Genomic DNA, 22038 nt, shown 5'->3' with positions numbered 1-22038 from the left:
AGTAGCCTCCAAAAACCAAGGATTGTGACAATCCATAAAAAAATGGGGCCCAAAACCTTTACCATCTTTGCGCCCTAGATGAAGAGGACTAGCGGCGCCCTAGATGAGAAGACAAGTTGATGACGGCATGAGCGCAATGCTGTTTGGAGGTACCGAAAATAAGAGCCAGGCCGACAATGGCGGAAGAGGAAAAAAGTGGTATATGGGTGGCCGAAATGATATGTGATTACTATGAATGGGGGCATATCGAGGTGCCGAAAAAGCTAGATCAGATTGGCACCATTTTTAGGATTGGGTAAATATTGAGATGATATTTGGGTATATCTGTTCGAGACTTTTTTCTTTTTACTAAATTCCTGAAATTTACCTTTAGGGAACCTGTTTGGGCCTCTCTTGTAGATGCTCCAAGAGCATATCACCAAGAGATTGGCTAAATTCCCCCCTCCCCCCAAAAAAAATAAATCTGATTTTAGGAATCCTAAATGAAATTTGATATCTGAAAATAGCTATCCCTCGAAGAGACCGGCTAAAATTGACTCCCAAAAACCAAGAAGCGGACCCATGCAAAACAACCATTATATAAATCAGTTTATTCCTCCTCCCATGTGACGATTGCTGACAATGCAAGAGATGACAAGACGGTGAGCAAAGCAAACGCATTGTAGGCTCCAAGCTTGCATAACCAGACAAACAAGTCAATGCCTTCTGACCTAGCTAGGCCATCTCTTCATATCATTCTCGGCTGATAAATGAAAAAAGAAAAAGTCAGAGCCCAAAGGGATCAAGGAGGTAGGAGAAGTGGTCACTGGAGGATTGGGACCTAGAGGTGGTCGCTGTTGGCAGCGATGCGGTGGAGGGGACATAGATGCCAACGGTGGGGTTGATCTGATGGTGACGACAGTGGGTGGTGGGTCCCAAGTAGCAACAAGACGGAATAATTCCAGGAGTGGTGTTCCTCGGTAGGTGGCAAGGAGGGCCTGTTCCTCCCGGCAGTGGAGCGGAGGCCTGGGACAAGCACAATCACAGCCTAGGCGGCAGTGTTTATCAAGAGAAGACAAGGCGGAGGAGGCGTGGGGCCAAGTTGTCGACGGCGACCTGTGAGGTAAGTCTCCCGTGTGCGACGATGGTGAGGATGCCAAGAAGGCTTAGGTGGAGAAGTGAGCCGTGGAGCCACATGTGGCCAAGAATGACCTTCCCAATAGCGACATTGGAGATCCGGTGGAGGGGAGTTGGGGAGGCTGGCAGTGGAGACGATTTGCGTGGGCTAGCTAGCATGAGGTTCGGGAAGGAGACGTCACCCAGGTCTGCATGAGTCTAATGGATGTGGGAAAGAGGGTCGACGCGGAGGGATGAGGCCCCTGGCCCGGTGGTAGGCAGATGGTAAAGATCCAGATGGAGGGTGATGGATCTGACCAGGTCGAGGTAGCAGTGTTGGTTGGAGATGAATCGACATGTGTGGAGGTTGAAGAGGACAGTGACGAAGCTTGCAGTTGCACCGATTGATTTTCCAACTTTCTGCGGGAAGATGAAGCCAATGTCAGGGCACATCGAGCTGTCGGCAGCTAAGGTTGCCAAGAATTGCCGGACGGGAAAAATTTGCTCCTCATGTAGGAACAAGCTGAGAAGACCGAGAGCGCAAGATTGGGAGTGGAAGAGGAGCCCTTGCTTGGCCTCATATGTTGAGAGCGAAGACTATAGGATAGGAACTCCAAAAGTTAAGGAGCAGAGTAGAGAATCTCTCGGAGCAGCTTTTAAATTAAAATCCTAAAATATCAGTATTGGAAATGGAATAGGGGTACTGGTGATGCTCTTATGCATGTCTAGTCATTGTTCAGGTGGTTTTTATATTTTGTTTCTAGGACCTCGATCTGACTAGAGAAAACTGAACCACACTCTAGGACAGGGCTTTTTATTATGGTTAAACCTTGTGGCTTTCTCGGAAGCACTGAAAACTAGGATGGTCTTAGTAATCGAGTAGTTAAACCATATGGTTTTTCTCGAACCACCTAAAAACTTGGGTGGTCCACCCAGTTAGGCGTGACGAGGGAGTTGAACACTACACGTTGTGTTGCAATATATAAAATTATTATTTTTTAACTGGTGATTTGATCTGTGAACCGTTGGTGGTTAACTACTAATTTCACCGTTTTAATCACTATAATGACGCAAGATGTTGATAGAGGATGTTAATTCCTTTCAAGTATGTTTGTTGGGGCCAATACTTGTAGTCCTCTCTTTTCGATTTGTTTGGACACAACAGTGTGTTGGAGGGATGAACACCCTTCATGGTCCATATTACTATATTGGCCAAGAACAAAGTCGTGTAAACTGGTTCTGGGTGTTTTAGAGGATGTGGAAATGAGACGGTGTGTGATGTTGCTTGTTTGGAGGAGATCAAAGAGAGAACGATGTCATACGTGTCTCACAATGTATTATCACTACACCAGACCGGGTGGCTGGTGATGGGTCCAAACCATCATCTCTTATAGTTATGACCCTCATCAGAGATGAGTGATCAGTGATAATTCTATCTCATCTCTGAAAGGTGAAGACCCGTGAGAGGTGGTCATCACCTATGACGGGCCGTATAAAGGACCCATCAGAGGTGAGTCTGACCACCCTGACCTAGTGGTATTGCCACCCGTCAAGTTGATTCATTTGTGATGGGTTGGTTTTGACACCTGCCACAGGTCAGGGTAATCGGAAATGGGTGGAGTCAATACCGCTCATCACTATTGTAATTCACTGGTGAAAAAAAAATCATCTGCCCTTCCTAGTGACCGACTGGTGGCATCACTCACAAAAAATCACATGAAAAATTATAGTGGATATCAATCATCCCAATCACACATTCACATTGCATGGACTCATCACTCACAAGTACCAGGAAACACAAAAAATCACAAGAATCAGTGGATCTCAATCATCACAATTACTGCTTGAACTTCTTGACAAAGAGCTAGTCACAGTTGGAGGAGACGACTGCAGCGAGGTTGATAGACAAGCTGAGGGAGGACAGCGGTGACATCGTCGAGGAGCTGCTGGTGACGCTGATTCATGGCTGACTGCACACGGTTGCAGGCGTGCAGTCAGTTCCGCCCTTACATCCTCCGCATATACTACTGTACGTAATAATGTGTTGATTTTTAACATGTTATGGTGATTCAACAACATAATGGGCCTTTTTGTGTGTGGGGGGGGGGGGATTCTGAGAAGCAGCTGGTTGGTAGCCAGCTTCTGATAATCTGGAAAAGCTGGGTTTCCTACCTTCTGGCGTCTAGTTCATTTTTTGAATTCTACAACTACAACTTATCATAATCTGGACCAAAAGCTTGACTGTTTGGGGGAACTTCTGATTCTGGCAGAAGCTGCAGCAACTAGAAGCTCCCCGAACAGGCCCAATATGCTCATTCAAAAGTTGTGATAAGGATATAAGTAACGCATGGCACAACTCCTCTTTATCACTTGGAGCATCAAGCAAATTGTCCTGTGACAAAGGTATTTCATCAATTATGTTATAACTACCGGACATATTTAACACATCAAAATTGTTCATACCTTGAATAAGTATAGCACATTTGTCAATACCTTTGTTCTCGGTAATTGTGGGTGTGGTATCAATTAAACCTTATTGAAATATGCATGAAGCAATAGGTATTTCTTTTTCCTTATTAACTTGGAGGTTCTTAAGTACATGCAAAATGTTAGTATCGAACAAGAGGTACAACAAAGGGTCACTCCTCCAACACATTCACATCATCTTAGCAAGTAGTTATATCTATTTGAATAACAATTTGTTTTCTTAGTATTATCAGGCAATGTATCATGTGAAAATGAAGCTAAACTATGTCACCATATTAATACTAATCCAATTAATGTACTAGTCACATTCCTAATTTTCTGTTTTTTCATAGACGTGGCACTATGCAAAAATTTGATCATTTCTTTTCCCAATCAATGTTTCCATCCTTGCAAATTTTCATCATTACCAACTCCATTATAATAATGAATGGAAGAAAGGATATAGCTAGACCTCAACGAAGTAGATGCGCAGTGGTACAACTCTCATCTAACTTCTTCATATCATGCCCATAAGTGGTCTAACCTGCCATAGTTAGTAGAAGACAAAAGATAATTCAAAAATATTATCCCTTATCAGCTACTATATTGGAAATAAAGTCACACTCTCTCAAGCATTTTACCATGCTCTTACAAGTGTTCTTACTTACAGAACAAGAGATGTAATTGATGGCTAACTGAGGCACTGTAGGATGTGTAGTGTGAAAATTGCTAGAGGATGTCAATCCTGATCAAGAGTATGCGTAGCTTGAAAGGCATATATAATAGCAAGGATGTGCTAAATTTAATAATAGAGTAGCAAAGTTGAATAAGTATACTATATACTTCACAATCACTAGCAGAGACACGTCCCTAAAACTAGTATAAGCAAGCAAGAGTAATGAAAAAAGGAACTTAGGATGCTACTCTCTCACGAAGTCTCTCAAGATGAAACAAGAATGGCACAAAGACTTCCCCTTTTTTCTCCTTTTTTTATCCTCTTTTTGTCCCTTTCTTTCTTCTTTTTTTTTTCTTTTCTTCTTTCTTTCTTTTTCTTCTTTGTTTTTTTGATTGACACCTTTCTTTAGTTATAATAGCAAATACTTCAAAACAAGAAAGACCCAAAGTGGATTCACAAAAGAATCAAAGATGATGAAAGGCCTTAAAACAAGAAAGACCCAAAGTGGATTCAGAAAAGAATGAAAGATGATGAAAGGCCGGCAAAAAATGAATTCTGGAACTTGTAAGGGCCAAAACACCTTGCAAAGCAACCTTGTTGCTTCGGCTAGGGCAAACATTTGATTTCACAATCTCGAATAGCTTACGAGGAATTTTGATGTGATACGAAAACCATCTGAAAGCATACGATCATAATCTTTTGAAAAAGTACTCATGGGTCCCAAGCAACCATATGCATCAATGGCTAGGTCCGTTTCATGTTGATACTGTTAGGAGGACCAAATCCGACCGAAACATGTTGAATCATATATCTTGGCTTATATAGCTCAATAGTTACGTTATATAATTGGAGAAGACTTGGGAGAGTGTTGGTATTTCTTAACGACATTACTAGAAATATAATTCCCAGCAATGGCGCAGAAATACTTCTGGTATATTATGGTTATGGAGTTCATCCGCAAGCGCACGGATATACCATTGTAGCATTTCACCCGAGAGTATTCCAAGGGTATCATATTTATTTTATCCCGTGGGAAGATCATGTAGAGAGAACTTGACTAATAATTTATATATTACTTGTGATAATCATATTCTAAGCATGGGTTAAGATAATCCAAGGGTAGAGTGACACACAAGCATTAACTACTCATTCTCATAATATATTATCTAAGGTAAGTGGAAAGAAAAGAGAAAAATAATCTATTCCTATACTTCTAATATACATAGTATACATACATTCTAGTTAACCGATATACTAGCTAATACCCTCTTTCCGATGCCCTCCTGGTACTTCGAGAAGCCACCCCTGACTGCCGAGTTCCTTACGATAGCCCTTCATGACCATACAACCGGGGCTAAATACAGAGGAATACCCTCCCCAAGGAATTAACTTAGGATTATATACCTGCGTGGAGGAATACCCGTACTGAGCTGTCGCCATCAGCGGCCCACCTCTCATCCGTAATATATAACCCCAAATAATGATATCCCGTAATCTGGACACCACGTCTAAACTACCAGATACTACTCTAATATCATCGTCATGACATAGAGTAATTGCATATGCAAACATTATACCTGCACCAAAGCATCTCCCAGATAAGCTAGCCGTATATTCAGTATAACATGAACATAATGTAAAGTAGGTACTCATATACTCGGGAAGTATTTCAATACCATAAATGTATTTAGAAGAATATTCTAATAAAAGTACACAGCTTACAAAAGAGAAGAGAAAAGCTACTAGAGCCATACCCGAACTCTTCCGAAGGCTTCCGGACTCTTGATTTCTACTCTATTCCTATTCCACCAGCTAGATACTACTAAACTAAACTTGAGAGAAATGAGAGAGCTATTGCTTGAGGTGTGTGAGTGAAGTGAGAATGAGAGCTCCTTTTATAGCCTCCCAATGACGGTTGTGACGGTTGGAATGGTCGGTAATACCCTCCAACCGTCATTGGGGAGCCATCTCAGCCGTCCAGGAGAACCCTGGATCAAACGGAGCTGCGGGGGTTCGGCCGAACCATGGGCTAGGCTAACCTGGCCCAATTTCGGCAGGCAGCCTCCTCTTTTGTTCTCATACGCAGACTTGTGAATTTTGGCCCAATTCATTGTGTCAATTCTGAGTTCTTGGCCCATTCATACATAAGTCTGGTTCTCGACATCGTCCGATTGATTTATCGTCTGAGTTGATGTCGATTCTCCTCCACTTTATTGTCATTCTCTGCAAAAGGTTAATATACCTAATAGTAGTGGAATATTATTATTCTAACAGATATATGCATTGCAAGCATTACTAGTTCTCCTCTACTTTAGTAATATTGACAGTCGAAACTAATCGATAACGGCCGTCAACAGAGAGGTTATGGTTTGGTCCTCAATTAACTTCGTTTATCATCCATGCATTCCATGAGCCTATTCTTGCATCATCCCTTGTTTAAATATATAGTAAGTAAATCTTACATAGAGAATATGTACCTTTAATTTATTAATGTGTAATATAGCCTTGGTCATATCATAGCTAGTGATGTACTCGTCATTGGTATGATTGTTAGGGTGACTATTTAATAGCTATGGAAAAGTCTAATTTGCCTTGGGGATGGTAGGAACGTTGGAATTTTTTTTATTATATTGTTCGAAGTACTAGCCAAATAGCCGTGTGTTTCAACAGATTCTTGAAAATAGCAAAACTAAGTGTTTGTTAAAAAAATGTATTTTAATTGGTTGAAACAAGACTTTTCATATTAAAAACAAACTAAATGCCATGTTTAGAAAATTAAAGAGCTGTAGTCTACATAGTACGGACTGTAGACTCACCTGAACCCTAATGTCAGTGATGGTATTGGTGGTGACAGATTCATCACCCCCACTACTTTTTTGTAGTATAGATTAGATATTGTACTCATAAGTTTGTAATGTTAGGTAGTATTCATGACTAAGTAGCATATTAATTGTGACTTCTACAGCATATGTTTAACTTACATATTCAATATTGTACTCATAAGTTTGTAATGTTAGGTAGTATTCATGACTAAGTAGCATATTAATTGTGACTTCTACAGCATATGTTTAACTTACATATTCAATATATACTAGAAAATCAGTGTGCCGGCTGGCATGTCGGCAAATTGACCGCATATATGGCTATATATTAATTTGCACAAAATTCGTATTATAAGATTAGAGATTGACTGCATATATGGAAATTTTACGTGGAGATGAGTGAAGACGTGCACCAACGATTAATTTACACATAATTTGTGTTATAATATTATTAAAGGTTGACCGCATATATGGCTGGTTGTGGTAAATCTGGATTATTTCTGATTTCTCTAGAATCGTCCGGTGATATTTCATATTTTGCACGGCCTGTTAATTTTGCAGTTGTCCATGGGCCCATTTATTTTTTTTAGCAAAAGTCACACCAACGCAAGCGCGAGGCAGGAGCTCTTTCCGGTGAAACCAGTTGAGCCACGTGGCACGAGCCACTGCGAGAGTTTTTGCACAAATTTTGATATTAGAGATTCGTTGTAAAAGTATCACGTAGCAATTTTTTTTAAAAAAATGTCATACATAGACTGCACAAAATTAAACTTTATGTTCATTGCATACATAAGGATAAAATGGACTTTTTCAGTATCTTTTAAATATAATGGTCAACTGATAGAATGGGCAGAAGACATCAAAATTAAAAATTAAAGGGTAATACTAATTTTAGCAAAATTAGCATAAAAACATAAGGGATTTTAGCGGCGTCAAAGGAATTTTCTCATGTTAATTACATTTGTTGTTACATTTCCAAACTCCAATGGAAATCGAAATGACCACGTCAGAAAGAAATATAAAAAGTTATTAGCCAAAAACGGCATGAAGAAATGGGATCAAACAAAATATGGCAGAACGTACAAGAGGTGATCCAGAACATGCTTGCGGAGGTGGACAAGGAAAGAGGAGAGGAAAATTAAACCACAATCCCCATGCATGCATGCACGGTGGCTAGAAAAATGCATAGCATAGAGATCTACTATGTGCTGTGTGTGTCTCTCATTCGTCTCCGTTTAATTTGTTGCTGACGAATTGAACTGTGGCAACGACGACGATGATGGCGACGGTGATCTACAGGCCCTGCTCTACGAGGTAGTCGCCGAGCCTCTCGACCACCATGTTGCACTGCCCTGGGGTCATCGGCTCGTCGTAGATGCCGACCACCAGCGCCTGCCCGGTCTTCTTCACCGTGATGCCTCCTGATCCCTGCAAATCCAACCATTGCAACAAGAACCCATGGTTTACATATGACAAGAAATTGCAAAATCAATCAAGGTTAGAGATAATGAGAAACAGCAAACCATGGTTAGAAAACAGATACGATGCGTACCTTCTTGCCACGAATGACAGCGCCAGGTTCACCTTGGATGACCATGTACTTGGTTGGTCCAAGAAACAGTCCGGTCGGGGCGAGGAACCCCGGCTCGTCGAAGTCCTTCATGATGTTGGTCATCTCCTCCGGTTTGAACTGCACAGGCACAGACGAATTCACAACGATGGCCGGTGATCGATCACGCAAGAACAAGAACAACAGCGGCCGGCGGCGATCAAGGAATTGGTGGTTTTGTTACCTGCGGGAAGGCGGCGCTCTGTGCCCAGACGGTGCCGTCGTGGCCGACGATGGCGGCGGAGGTGAGGTGGTGGCCCTCGATCTCGCACATCAGGTGCTCGTCGACGTACGTCTGCCACGACATCTTCGCCGCCGCCTCCTGCTGCACAACGAACGACTCGTCCTCCTCTCCTGCGGCTGCAAAGATACGGGCTCGATCAGGTGGTTTCTTTCTCCTCGTCGGGTGTTCGTCGCGGTGGTGAGGCGCATGGTGGGTGGATGGTTTGATTAAATAGAGGAGAGTGGTGAGGAGGTGGAGGGAGTGGTTCCCCGCTACTTCGTCCCAACCACACGTTCCTTCTTTCGCTTGCCCTTCAACTTCGCCTCCTTTGTTGGGCTGCTCGCGATAGCTAATGGTCGTCCCAATTTTCCTTCTGCCCCTGGATTGTTGGCCCAGACTAGAGATCAATAGATCTAGTATCTCTGTGAATATAATAGTAATATTTAGCTATGTATTTGGACATACTTTAAAGTTTCTATTTTTTTAGAACGGAGGTAGTAGTTTTTTGTTTCGGTAAATCTAATTGGAGAGGCCTCTCCAATTAGTTTTAACCAGAGACACCCACGTGCTAGTACTTTAGGAGTTTTGGTTGCTATTAATCCATTGAACAAGTACGGAAAATATTCCTATCATCTATACTTCAAATAAAATTTTCTCTTAAATTACTCATCCGATTTAGAATCCGATTACACCGTTGTGTTCGTAATAATTAAATCTTTACAACAAGATCTTACATGATTATATTTTGATGAAAAATCACAAATTACTTTTATGATATGTCTAAATTACTTTTAGATTTCACTAAGTTACTTCTTAGACATATAAAAGTAAATTCAGTAAAGGCTAAAAGTAATTTACATATATTATATATAAGTAACTTATAACAAAAAGAAAGTAACTTTAATTAATGTTTTTTTTCATTGAACAAATTATCATATATATATATATATATAAAAGTTACTTTTAGATTTGATAAAAATACATCCTATACATTCATAATGCTCTGAGGTGATTACTTTTATTATTATTTTAGTTAATTTCATAATTTGTGCTGATTAATTTAATTTCTAGATAGAGTCATGTTTTTATCTCCACAACGGATTTACTTCAAATGACATGCTAAAGTTACCTTCGTTTTGTTCTAAGTTACTTCTATAATATATATAAATTACTTTTAGGTTTTACTGAATTTACTTTTATATATCTAAGAAGTAACTTAGTGAAATCTAAAAGTAATTTAGACATATCATAAAAGTAATTTGTGATTTTTCATCAAAATATAATCATTTGAGATCTTGTTGTAAAGATTTAATTGTTACGAATACAACGGTGTAATCGGATCGTAGATCGGATGAGTAGTTTAAGAGAAAAATGTATTTGAAGTATAGGTGGATGATGCCTCTTATAGATGAAGTGGTAGCTAGTTTAGACAAACTAGCTACCACTAGCTGTGTAGTTACGTCCTTTTTGTTTATATGCTTTGTAAGAGCTCTCATATCACTTCCACCCATGGTTTTCAATTTCTATTCGGAACTGTGGAAATTTTAGTAATTTTGCACCCCACAAGTAACCAAATTTCTCACCCAAATTTCCTCTTTTTTCCAAATTTAGTTAAAATTTATTCGAATTCAGTCAAAATTTGTTAAATTTTCAAGTAATTTCGGGAAAAAAGTTTCAAAATTCCCAAAATTATTGGAAATTTTGGTGCAACCGGAATTTCCGGTGCCGAAATTGAAAACCCTGCTTTCACCTCATGTTCTTCTCTTTTCTTTCACTTCCTAAGTGTTTTTTTATTTTGATTTGCCAAATATGGTACCATGTCATTGAATAGCAGTCTTGAACAATATGGTGCCATGTCATTGAATAGCAGTCATGTTCAAGACCAGGAATGAAATGTGAATGGTACTGAAAGTTGATAGAACAATAGTCACTACTGGTTTTATATATAGTTGAGGGGAAAATCAGACCAAATGTGCGCCTTTTTCTTGTAGCATCAAAATGTATCTATTTTATTATTACAATCTGTGTTTATTCAGTTTTTGGTGCAAGAATATTATGAATTATGTACAACAAGTCCATGCATGATATCTCTTTATACAATCAATGAATACATGAATGGTCACTGCTCGGTATGCAATCCTGCGTGTATAAATCACAACTAGATAATAGTAGGGTAGCAATGATCAAGGCATCTTGATATATAGGCGACTCAATTTGATCAAGAGGAGGATGCCAAGAGATTCTTGAACCACTGCACTGAATTCTTTGGGTATCTCTTCCGGTTCTTGTAGTCTACGTAGTATAATCCGAATCTCGAGGTGTATCCAGCGGCCCACTCCCAGTTGTCAAGAAGAGACCATGCAAAATACCCGCGAACATCACAACCATCCTCCCTGCATAATAAAGTTATTAGAGTGTCAACCATAACAGGGAAAATTAGTCCTCGACTCATAACCGAAAGTTCAATTGTGTCATTGTTTAAGCACCTTATGGAGTCTGCTAAGTTTGTAAGATAGTCATTGTGGTATTTGGTCCTCTTGTCGTCCTTGAGGGCATTCTTCAGAGAGATGAAGGGGCTGTTGCCATCATCCATTCCTGAGGCAAAAGAAGGGAATCTATTATATTACTTGATTTTTTGTTCTTGCGAGGAAACTTCAATGAAAATTTTATTCGAAAGATTATACTTTGTTATGTTAAACTTGAAGCAATTTTTATGTTTGACATTTTTTATTACTGTAGTATTTGTTTTAAGCATACAGGAACAAATCACAAATAACGTAAGTACACTTGCCATTCTCTGTTATGTAGACAGTTGGTTTGTTGTATCTGTCCTTGACATAGTTCATCAAGATCCTCATGCTACGAGGCACGATGTACAACCATATCGAGTTGGCCTGCATGGCGAATCAACAGTTATATGCTCAGTCAGTTCAGAAACCAAGTTCAGTTTTACAAATCAAGGTTTTCAAATCTTGCAGTAAATTAACAACAAAAGAAAAAAATATTAATGTCAATTTTATTTTCACATGAGAAGGATGTAATGTTGCAGAATTAATTACCCTATCCCCAATTGGCTGTCCATTTCTGAAGGCTGAAAAATGCAGGCATGAGAAATGAATTAGTCATGAGCTAGCTAATTTTTCAAATTTAATCATCCAAACTTGCAAAAAGAACACAATGGGCGACTAGTTTTCTCATAGCACAAGCAATCTGAGAAGTAGTTAGCCCAGTTGTGTGCTTTGTGCTTTTTATCATTTAGTTCTCTTATTATTCAGAAAACAGTGTGAATGAAAAGTGGAACTTACGGACACTGATGGTTGCAGTATCTGCCAAGGTGTTGTTCAGCAATTTTTCTATTACAGTAGATTGGTCATCCTTTGTGTAGAATGTGGTATAGTGATTGATCCCCATGAAGTCCAGTGATCCGTTCACAAGTGCAGCCTCTTTCTCCGTGAACTTCGGTAGCCTGCTTCCCACTCTCGATCTCATCGTTGCCGGATAATCTCCGAAGAAGAAGGGATCCGCAAACCTTCCATACCAAATTGAGCATTTCATCAATGGTGGTTCTATCAAAATTCAGTACAGGGTTGAGTACAAAGGAAAAACTACAGTAGTTACAGAACAGAGTGCAATGGTTCTGTCCATTTTGTCACAGTAGTGGTACTGAATGTCTCACAGCTGTGGAATTTGCAAGAAAATATGTAGCTTGTGAGTTGTGAACCTTACCATCCTAGCTGGAATTCCTGTGCTCTCTTGGCGGCTTCAATGTCAGCTGTGGAATTTGACATTGGTTCGTACCATATAACATCAAAAGATATCCCCAGCTCCCCATTCTGACTTGCCTGAAAAACATGAAAGCTTTACCTTTGCATCATTGTGTTACCGAATTACGTACTGAACACTGAAAATGATCTATGGACAAATCTTCATGCAGGATTGACTTGAGAAAGCATTGCAATATCAAAGCAGCACATACATCATGCTTACAGTTACAGAAGCCTGAACTATATGCAGAAGAATTGTTCACCTACCTTGTATTTCTTCCTGTATATGTCTGAAACCGTGGCATGTGAGAGGATCATGTTATGAGCAACTATGTAGGGCTCGGTGCCTGAATTCCCTTTCTTGCAGTAGAGGTGCAGGAGCACCGAGCAGCGGCCCGGTGCATGCATCCCGCTGTCATAGGCCTGCACCGCGACGGTGTGGGGCTCGTTGAAGGTGATCCAGTGCTTCACCCTGTCCCCAAATGCCTTGAAGCACGTCTCAGCATATACCGCATAATCATTGCTGCAACAAGATCATGGTACTTCTGTTACAGATCGAATAGCCATTGTAACTGCATGAGAAGTTTGCAATGCTTACATGATCTGCCTGTCAAGCCACCCAGTGTACTTGTCCTCCAAAGCTTGTGGAAGGTCCCAGTGATAGAGCGTTACATATGGTTCAATTCCTAGGGGAGATGTTCAACTTGTCAGTAAAATTTAAGAAAACTTTAGATTCAGTAGTGAATTAAACCTATGTTTTAATAAGTAGTTAGCTCAAACATTTCAATTTGTAGGTTTTGGGGAGTCAATTTTAGTGTCCACCTTTAGCTAGTAATGCGTTGATTAGCTTGTTGTAGTGATCAATGCCTGCCTGGTTGACCTCACCAGTGCCATCTGAATAAGAGTGCAGATATGATTATTGTTAGTAGTGCAGGTCTGTTTATCCACAGATAAAACATTTCATAATGAAGAAAAACTTCAAAGGTTACGTGTGACCATTAAGTTAACATAAAGATGCAAAATAATGAAGAGATACAAGTGGAAATACCCATATTAACCAATGAATTATTATATTACATACTTGGGAAAATCCTAGACCATGCAATTGAGAATCTATATGCATCCATCCCCATGTCTGCCATAAGCTGAATATCTTCCTGAAATATTGATATGACAAGCACAGTAATCTCAAAATTTGAACTCGATCAAAAAAAATAGATAGATATACTTTCACTTTCTGTGTTAGAGAGTAGTGTCCAATTGTCTACCTCGAAACGGTGGTACTGATCCACTGCAACATCAGCATTGCTGAAGTCAATGATCTTTCCTGAAAATAAGTAAGGCAAATATTTGCTTATAATATTGAACCATGGGTGATTAATTTTCATGATCAAAGGTCAACTCTTAATGATTTCTTTGTTATTCCATATGTTCGACCAAGTCAATAGTCAAAGCTATTTACTATATGGTTTCACACATGCCCAGAATGTACGAATCAGGAACACTGAGATTAAGTGTAATGACAAAGAAAAATATCTAATCTGTGGTAGCATAATTGCATACAGGTTTTGAATATCTGACCTATAAATTATACAACATGAGAGTCGAGAGATGCTTGTTCCATACGTGAAGCAGGCATAACTATTGATAGTAACAGTAGTACTAAGATAGTAGAACTAGGAAACAAGGTAAGGCAAGGATAGCCAGATATATATCAAGAATCCATAGGCATCTTGAGTCGTATACCACTACATATATTACGTATGTTTCTCGACCAGAATTACAAACCTAAAAATATAATTACTGAATCTTTATCCTGCTTGACTTGGCCCTGAGGAAACTAGAGATGATTAAATACTGATTACAGTGATTGGGAAAAAAGATACCAAATGTATGTGCGAATTTGTCCCAAATGGTTGGCCCCCTTCCGTCCTCCTTGACAGCACCTTCATACTGCAGGAAAAATAGATAAATATGAAACAAATATTTTTTTTGCGTGAATATGAAACAAATATTAATCATCTTAATAGTCAAATTGAAACGTGGATATTACTGAATTCAACTGTTTTACTTATTTATGATCAGTACTTTTGTGTAGCCAAAATAAGCATTCTAGCGAGCGGTGCCAATCGATTGGTGTAATAGATATACACTTGAAACAGGATACACGCACAACTTTTTTAGGAGAGATTTTTCTAACATAGCTTAGGTAAAGATGAAGAATATAAGGATGTAAAATAGGAGGGCACAAACCTGAACAGTTACTTTACAGTTCATGCAAAAAGGAAACATAGAACACGCTTCATTGGCTGCATTTTTCTTTTGGAGATTAGACGGAAAACTCACAATGCATACCACGAATACACCCCTAACACACACTCGAAGATAATTACTCCCTCCGTTTCACAATGTAAGTCATTCTAGCATTTTCCACATTTATATTGATGTTAATGAATCTAGACATATATATTTATCTAGATTCATTAGCATCAATATGAATATGGTAAATGCTAAAATGACTTACATTGTGAAACGGAGGAAGTATTTTGTGTCATCTGGAATAAAGGGACATATAGTCGTAGCGCTGCTGTGGTGGAAGCTTGGACTTTGGGGAAGAAGATGGGAAGAAGAAGAAATGGGAAATTTAGTTAAATATAGCTTGGATTAGTTGGAAATTTAGTCCTCAACCATTTGATTTATTTAGTTGAAGGTTTATAGAAATTGAAGGTGCAATAATAATAATTTGCCACCAGTATTTTGTAAGAGCAATTTTTTTTGTATTTGTAGATTTTCCAAATAAGGTAAATGTCCAAAATATCTCCTAGTATTGTATCAGGGACCATTACAACACTTTAAGATTATCCTGTTTGCATGTTTTTCTTTTTTGTTTTTACCAAACTTAATTAGGTATATACTGGTTTGCAAAACCGTTAGCCATATATAGCAATGATCATTATCCAAAAAATATTAATAGCAAATAGTTTATATATGCCTGTGTATTCACAATTATGATCAATTTATGATTTTTCTATTATTGGTGTAATTAATTAGGGCATGTACATCCTGGCTTATTAATCTGTCCATTGCTTTCACCATCCTTATAAATATGCAAAGAAAGCGATGAAGGAGAAGACTTTTTTTTTGGCATTGAGATTTTTTTGGGGGGATTTTTTGGCATTGAGATGATTATACATGGCCGGTGCTTAACATAATATTGATATCCGTTTTTATCTGCTGCTAATTAAAAACTGCCATATGACTTCCAAGCAAAAGAAGGGCATTGAAGAGAGAGTCGGTGATGACAAAGACAAAGCACATATCCTAATATCACGGGAGCAAGGCACTACCACTTGTTCTTTTGCCTTATTCTTGTTTAGCTCAGACTCTTTTCCAAGTTCTCTCCAACTAGATACCGTCTCAAAAGCATGTGAAGCAACAGTTCAATTGCAGAGGTGCCATGGAAAATATATTCAAATCTCTCTTCTCATGTACCATGATATATGGACAAATTAATCAGATAGATCACCCCTTCTATTCTAGTGGTCTCCAAAAAGAAACAAAATATCATATGTTCTAGTAAAAAAACTGTGCGCTAACTGATCATCCAGGAACCAAGGGCAGAGCCAATGCAAGATTCTCCAGCATAACAATATTATTATAGTATGATCTAATTAATTTTTAGAGATATTTTAGTTAAAAAAACTCCGTTGTTTGGACATTGTTTTTCATTTGCCGCGTACCAGGATTTTTTTCATTTGCCAACTTTTGGATGGAGGGAGTACATGAGAGAATGACCTCTCCCAAGACCATTATGACGTGTCAAAGTCGAAGAAGAAGAAGAAGAAGAAGAAGAAGAAGAAGAAGAAACCTGATAAGCCGATGAAGCGGTTCCAAAGACGAAGCCATTAGGGAAGCTCTTTCTCGTCAGTCCTCCGGTAGTATTCTGCGCATCGCATCCTTGCGACATAGCCATCAACATAAGAAGTATCACCACCTCCACCATGCATCGCCCTCCATTCCCCATCTTGGTTTGTGTTACAAAGAGAGGGAGAGGGAGAAATATGAAGAGAAGAGAAATAGTTCTAGGGAGAAAATATATAGAGAGGGATAGAGATAGATGCCAACAAGCTAGCTACTATGCTGATGAAATATATGCGTGTATAGTATTGATAGTGTGCATACTAGGAAAGATTTGGAAGAGATGACTTATATACTGGTATATGAATAACTAACTATAACTAACTTGTCTAGCGAGTTTTGATGTTGAGAGGTACGAATATATGTGCAAGTGCAGGCGAAAGTGATGAGCATCAACTGTGTGTTCGATCGGTCGTGTGTTGCTTCAAGGGACGGCAATCTGACGTAGCCCAAGCTGAAAACGTTGGTTCACTAGGAGATGGAGAGGGACAAACTAGGGAAATGGGCAAAGTGTGGAGGCAACTCTATCTCGTCAACTTCATGTGTATGCATGCTTTACATATATATCTGAATTCCTATTGCAAATGCTTGCAGTAATCACAACATATATATTCAGGGAAAATATGACCTAAGATGCTGACCGTTGGTTTCTGTGGAGAGATTACGATAGAAGTGGCAAAAGTTATTGTTCGATTTAGTTGGGCTTGGCCCTTTTTATTTTCAATTAAATCAAATAAATTGAGAGGCCTACGATTAATGCTAGTGAGTTACAAAGGAGAAAATCCAATATGGGAAATTGAGGAATATTCATCGCACTAATCCTATCTTACTATAAAATTATCTCCCACTAACTCCTTAAATTTAACATGCAAAGATGCCACATCATCATCCACTAATTAACAAGATGCCACATCATCATCCACTAACAATCATCACATTTAAACATCATGCAAACATGCTATATCTTTATAGTTTTTATAATTTAAGAGCATTTCAAATACAAACATGTTAAATTATCATCCAACATAATTTCATCCCACTAATCTATACTTTCTATAAAGTTATAACCCACTAACACTAAAGCTTAACATGCAACCATGCCACATCATCACCCACTGACAATAATTACATATTCAACCTCATGCAAGCATGCAAGAGCATCTACAATCTATTTAATTCTACAAATTATCATGTAAGCATATTCAATCACCACCTCTCACATCATTTCCACAATAGTTTTACAAATCTCTCTATCATTTTTATAATATTTAATATATACTTATCAACATGTTCTACATTAAAGTGCGAATTTCATTTGTTTCATGATAAATATTGATAAGCCCTAAGATTTGATTTTTTTTTCTTTTTACTCCTAGCTGAATTGTAACGAAAAATAATATTAAAAATTACTTAGTAATTCACGCAGCAAAGCGCGGGGAATCCCCTAGTAACTTTAATAGCAGGCCGGTGGACTCTTAGTGCACCGTATGCAGGGTTTGAAATTTTGAAATTGGATTTTATGCCGAAGGTGACCGAAATTACCAAAAATTCAGAAATTTCAATAATTTCTGGCTGAAATTATTTGAATTTGAATAAAATTCGTCCAAATTCACAAAAAATTGCAAAAAAACCAAAAATTTCGGGCGAGATTTGAGTATGCCGGTGGGGGATGAAATTACCGAAATTTCGAACCAAAATTTCAAACCCTGACCATATGTGAACTTAAGAGGAGACTACCTACTTGCCACTCGCTCGCGCTTGAGGTATTTATTTTGCTGTTGATGAATAATTGATTCACTCAATTAACCACAGCCAATAAAATCTGATAGTTAATTTGCTGTTGATGATATTGATTCACTACAATACACTATAGAAACTACGCCCTGCAGGCCCCCGCGTGGGCGGACTCAGGCAGATGAAGAAACCCTTACCGCCGCCACTCCCAATCCCCCTCCACCTGCCTCACCACCGCCAGAGTGATCGTCGGTGTCCACCGCAGTGAGCTAGGATGGCAGCAACGAGGAAATATTGCCATGGTGGCTTGCCTTTTCGTGTAGGGAGAAGATTGGCTGGCGGTGACCGCGGTGGTCCAGCGACAAGGTTCCCCGGTGACGATAGCGGGCTCTTGCCTGGCAAAATGGTGGCAGCGATAGAGTTGGTGGAGTCCTGGGGATCGGTTGGCTGGCCGATGAAGTTGGGGGTGTCCAGATCTAGATCTGCTAGATCTGGCCGCCCTACCTTGTTCTGACAGGGGCCGGGTAGTGTCGACGGTGGATCTCGGCGCGCTGGCCAGCGTGTTGGTGGCGGGGTACTAGGGCTCCCCTCTGCTGCTCCTGCCCCTTTGTCGTTGGTCATCGTACCTCTCTGGCATTGGCACTCCTCCCTCTAGGCGGCACTTATTTCCTCCCCCTCACCCACCTCCGCAACTGCCATCTGCATTTCCTACACTTCCCCCATTTTTCACTCTCTCCCTCGAAGATGGTTGTAGGTCCTCACAGCAAGGCTTCTCGCCCCAGCTCTCCCCTCTCTGTTCTTGTGGTGAAGTTGAAGGTGGTTGATGGTGGCTGCAGTTGCAAGGAGGGATTGTTGTGTAGGTTGCTCACTTGGTCATCGTTTGTTTTTCTCTTGGTCGTCCCCGCAAAGTCCGACGATTCTTGGGAGCTGTCTTGTTCCCCTTCGGTTCTCGTCGGAGACATAAAAGACAACATCGTCTTTGGTGCCCATATCTTCATCTTTTTGTTCCTCTTCCGGTCGGCCAGGGCTCCTCCCTCTCCTTGGTGCTCCTCCTCTCTTATGGCCGGTATGTTTCTAGATTTCGGTCATGGAGCCATTGAGGGGATGAGAAGGTGTTTGTGTATGAAAGTGGTTTCCCAAGTTGGTGGTCGGGGGAACTTTGACCTTGCCAGTGCTTTGTCGAGGCTTCCGGCAAGGTGGACCTGCCGTAGTGCTGATTTTGTAGTGATTACTGGTCCTCTGTGGTGCTAGAGTGTTCGTATTTTGGTGCAGTCGAAGCTACTGCATCGGGTTTAGCCGATGGGCTGGGCAACGATAACACTCAACGCTTTCGCTCTGGCATCGTTGGAGGTCCTTCAGCTTTTGAGAGTCATGGGCAAAAGCCCTGCATGGCCTTTATCCATGACTAGCGACATCGATGCCTGCGGGTGCCGTCTCCTCCTTGAAGGTGTTGCCTTGATGACTTTCTATCCCTTCAGGTGAAAACCAAGTCAAGTTTTGGATGGGTGTTGGCAGCGGCATTGTCGTTGCTTCCATCCTTGGAGGATATGGCTTGAAGGTCCTACTCTTTCCTCGGTCGCTCATGTGATTCACAGTCGTTTCGTCACAGGCTTTTTGCATTTTTGTCTTCTGTGTGGGGTTTCGTCGGTTTTCATATAGTTACATGTGTAGTTGTATGTTTTTTGGACCCGGTTTTCTTTATAAGTTGGGTCAACTCTTTTCTTGTCAGTATATCCGGTAGAACTCCTACAGTAGGTTCTTCAAAAAGTGATATTGATTCACTCAATTAACCATAGCCAATAAACTCTCACCATTACTAGTACTTGATGGAGATTATGGTGACGTCCAACTGCATCCTCTCCTCCTGCATGCATATATATGAGAGGCACTCCTTTCCTATTCGATAACTAGAAAAGGAAAGAGACAACTCCACTGTTCCTACCGCTACTGCAGCGAATTTTTTTTATTATTTTGACCTTTTTATTTTTTTTAATTTTATTAATAGTTTAAAAAAATATTTTTAAAAACTGAATCTTTTAGCCACGCCTGATAGCGTTGATTGGCCACGTTAGCCATGGGGACGTTTGCAGTGATAGATGGGCTATCAGGCTTTTAGAGGTGGAGCCTTGCGTGATTGCTCGCGTCTGATTGTCTACTTCCTCCACTTCCCAAAGGTCGTTCATGGCCCGTGGGTCTGCACTGTGAACATCTTTCTGCGCCGAGAGTCGATCTGATTGACTACATCAACCAAGCTCCGCTGTTTTTTTTTTTAAAAAAAAAAAGAAAAACCCAAGCTCCGCCACTCGTACACTGGTACACCCTGAACTTCTCTCTCTTTCTGGTGTTCACGCTTAATAGGTGTTTAAACATGAACACGTGCACATTCTCTGTAACAAGAGCACTAAATAATCAATATCATAATTGATAATTTACCTATTATATTATGGAATTAAAATAGGCCGTCAAATGCCTTGTACTGTAGGAAGTGTTAACATCTAAACTTTTCATGTCGCAATAGAATAAAATAGGCCAAGTTTTCCTTGATTTATTTTCTTGTATTATAGCTAATGTTTTATGGTAGAAGTGATACCTATACTAATATAAAGATAGTGGTTGGGTGGTGGTGTGGCAGACTTAACACCACTACCATTACCATGCGAGACCAATAAACTTTGGGATCAAACTTTACATATTTCCTAACCCCACGTGCCATATACCCTATCGAAAGGAAAGGAAAGGAAGGTGAGTTAATTTGTCACCATCACCACCTAACTATCATGTAGCACACATGAAGACCATATTTTGCTAGTTTGGCAGCCCCCACATGTTATAGACCCCATCGAAAGAAAAATATAACAATAGAATATTATGGAATTTTCATAATTACAAAATGACAGCAAAATTAGCATAAGGACAATGTATGACAATAGAAAAACATTGCAACACACGGGTATTATGCTAGCGGTAGTAATATTTGCATGGACACGTAAGCGTGCGACATTGTGACAATATATGGTCGTGGAGGCTTGTTTAAATTCCTGACAGTTGACAACAGGAGCAAGGCAACACAGAACCTTTTCCTGATGATACAGATCAGTCAGGTAAAATGTATTTAGTATAAAGTGGTGATGAATTTGTACCATATAAAGCAATAGCTAGCATGCATGTATATACACCTGATCGGCATCCATTGCGAGCTAATTAAGCTAACTTAATTGGACATGCTGACATACATATGTTTTGTGGACATGCTCTCCATTCTTTGGAGTACATGGTATAGTACAGCCACTACAACGTTGTGAAACCAGTACCGGGCCAGGAACATACGGCAGGGGGATGGGAAGCAGTAAATATGTGAAAAAAGAGGTTGATTTTCCCCTGTTTTTACCAGAGTTTATTGATTTTGGGATCTAACTAAAAACTACCACAAGGTTTTTTGTTAAAAAAACTTTCCAATATAACTATAATTACAGTGTAATTATACTGTAACTTTATTATAACTTAATATAACTTATATATAATTATATAAGTATTAAAAAGTTGTATGTAACTTCATACAGTAATTTAGATGTTAGAATGTCGTTACAGTGTAAGTACACTGTAATTTGTAATTTGTTATAGTTATATTGAACCGGGAGTATTGTGGTTTTTACACCATATGGAAAAGATCATTTCTCCAGTACTGAGCTGTACTTAAGTATAGCATGGTTACATTTAGAAAAAAAAAATTA

General features: G+C 39.6%; 2 protein-coding genes across 2 annotated transcripts; both read right to left on the bottom strand.

Moving 5' to 3' along the window:
* Nucleotides 1-8053: 8053 nt before the first annotated feature.
* On the bottom strand, nucleotides 8054-9096 carry LOC127786136 (profilin-A). Its single transcript, XM_052313463.1, has 3 exons — nucleotides 8853-9096; nucleotides 8612-8749; nucleotides 8054-8487 (listed from the first exon to the last, which is right to left on the bottom strand). The coding sequence occupies exons 1-3, from the start codon at nucleotides 8973-8975 to the stop codon at nucleotides 8353-8355; spliced, it is 396 nt and encodes a 131-aa protein (XP_052169423.1). The 5' UTR covers nucleotides 8976-9096; the 3' UTR covers nucleotides 8054-8352.
* Nucleotides 9097-10825: 1729 nt separating this feature from the next.
* Nucleotides 10826-16822, bottom strand: LOC127785694 (beta-glucosidase 34). Its single transcript, XM_052313093.1, has 13 exons — nucleotides 16524-16822; nucleotides 14542-14608; nucleotides 13924-13982; nucleotides 13737-13812; nucleotides 13478-13549; nucleotides 13254-13341; nucleotides 12923-13178; nucleotides 12618-12733; nucleotides 12197-12420; nucleotides 11951-11982; nucleotides 11683-11785; nucleotides 11378-11486; nucleotides 10826-11284 (listed from the first exon to the last, which is right to left on the bottom strand). The coding sequence occupies exons 1-13, from the start codon at nucleotides 16677-16679 to the stop codon at nucleotides 11110-11112; spliced, it is 1533 nt and encodes a 510-aa protein (XP_052169053.1). The 5' UTR covers nucleotides 16680-16822; the 3' UTR covers nucleotides 10826-11109.
* Nucleotides 16823-22038: the final 5216 nt, after the last annotated feature.

The sequence above is a fragment of the Oryza glaberrima genome, chromosome 10 (genome assembly GCF_000147395.1).
Source record: "Oryza glaberrima chromosome 10, OglaRS2, whole genome shotgun sequence".
Lineage (NCBI taxonomy): Eukaryota > Viridiplantae > Streptophyta > Magnoliopsida > Poales > Poaceae > Oryza > Oryza glaberrima.
The sequence above is the reverse complement of the archived record's forward strand: the minus strand, read 5'-3'. Positions and strand labels throughout refer to the sequence as shown.

What these genes read in the sequence shown, in the direction of transcription:
- LOC127786136 (XM_052313463.1), bottom strand. Translation starts at nt 8,975, where the DNA reads ATGTCGTGGCAGACGTACGTCGACGAGCACCTGATGTGCGAGATCGAG. An exon ending in AGAGCGCCGCCTTCCCGCAG is followed by an intron (nt 8,750 to 8,852) that starts GTAACAAAACCA and finishes GTGCCTGTGCAG; the next exon opens with TTCAAACCGGAGGAGATGAC. An exon ending in CTGTCATTCGTGGCAAGAAG is followed by an intron (nt 8,488 to 8,611) that starts GTACGCATCGTA and finishes TTGGATTTGCAG; the next exon opens with GGATCAGGAGGCATCACGGT.
- LOC127785694 (XM_052313093.1), bottom strand. Translation starts at nt 16,679, where the DNA reads ATGGGGAATGGAGGGCGATGCATGGTGGAGGTGGTGATACTTCTTATG. An exon ending in CCGCTTCATCGGCTTATCAG is followed by an intron (nt 14,609 to 16,523) that starts GTTTCTTCTTCT and finishes TTTTTCCTGCAG; the next exon opens with TATGAAGGTGCTGTCAAGGA. An exon ending in TATACAGGAAGAAATACAAG is followed by an intron (nt 12,734 to 12,922) that starts GTAGGTGAACAA and finishes CATGTTTTTCAG; the next exon opens with GCAAGTCAGAATGGGGAGCT.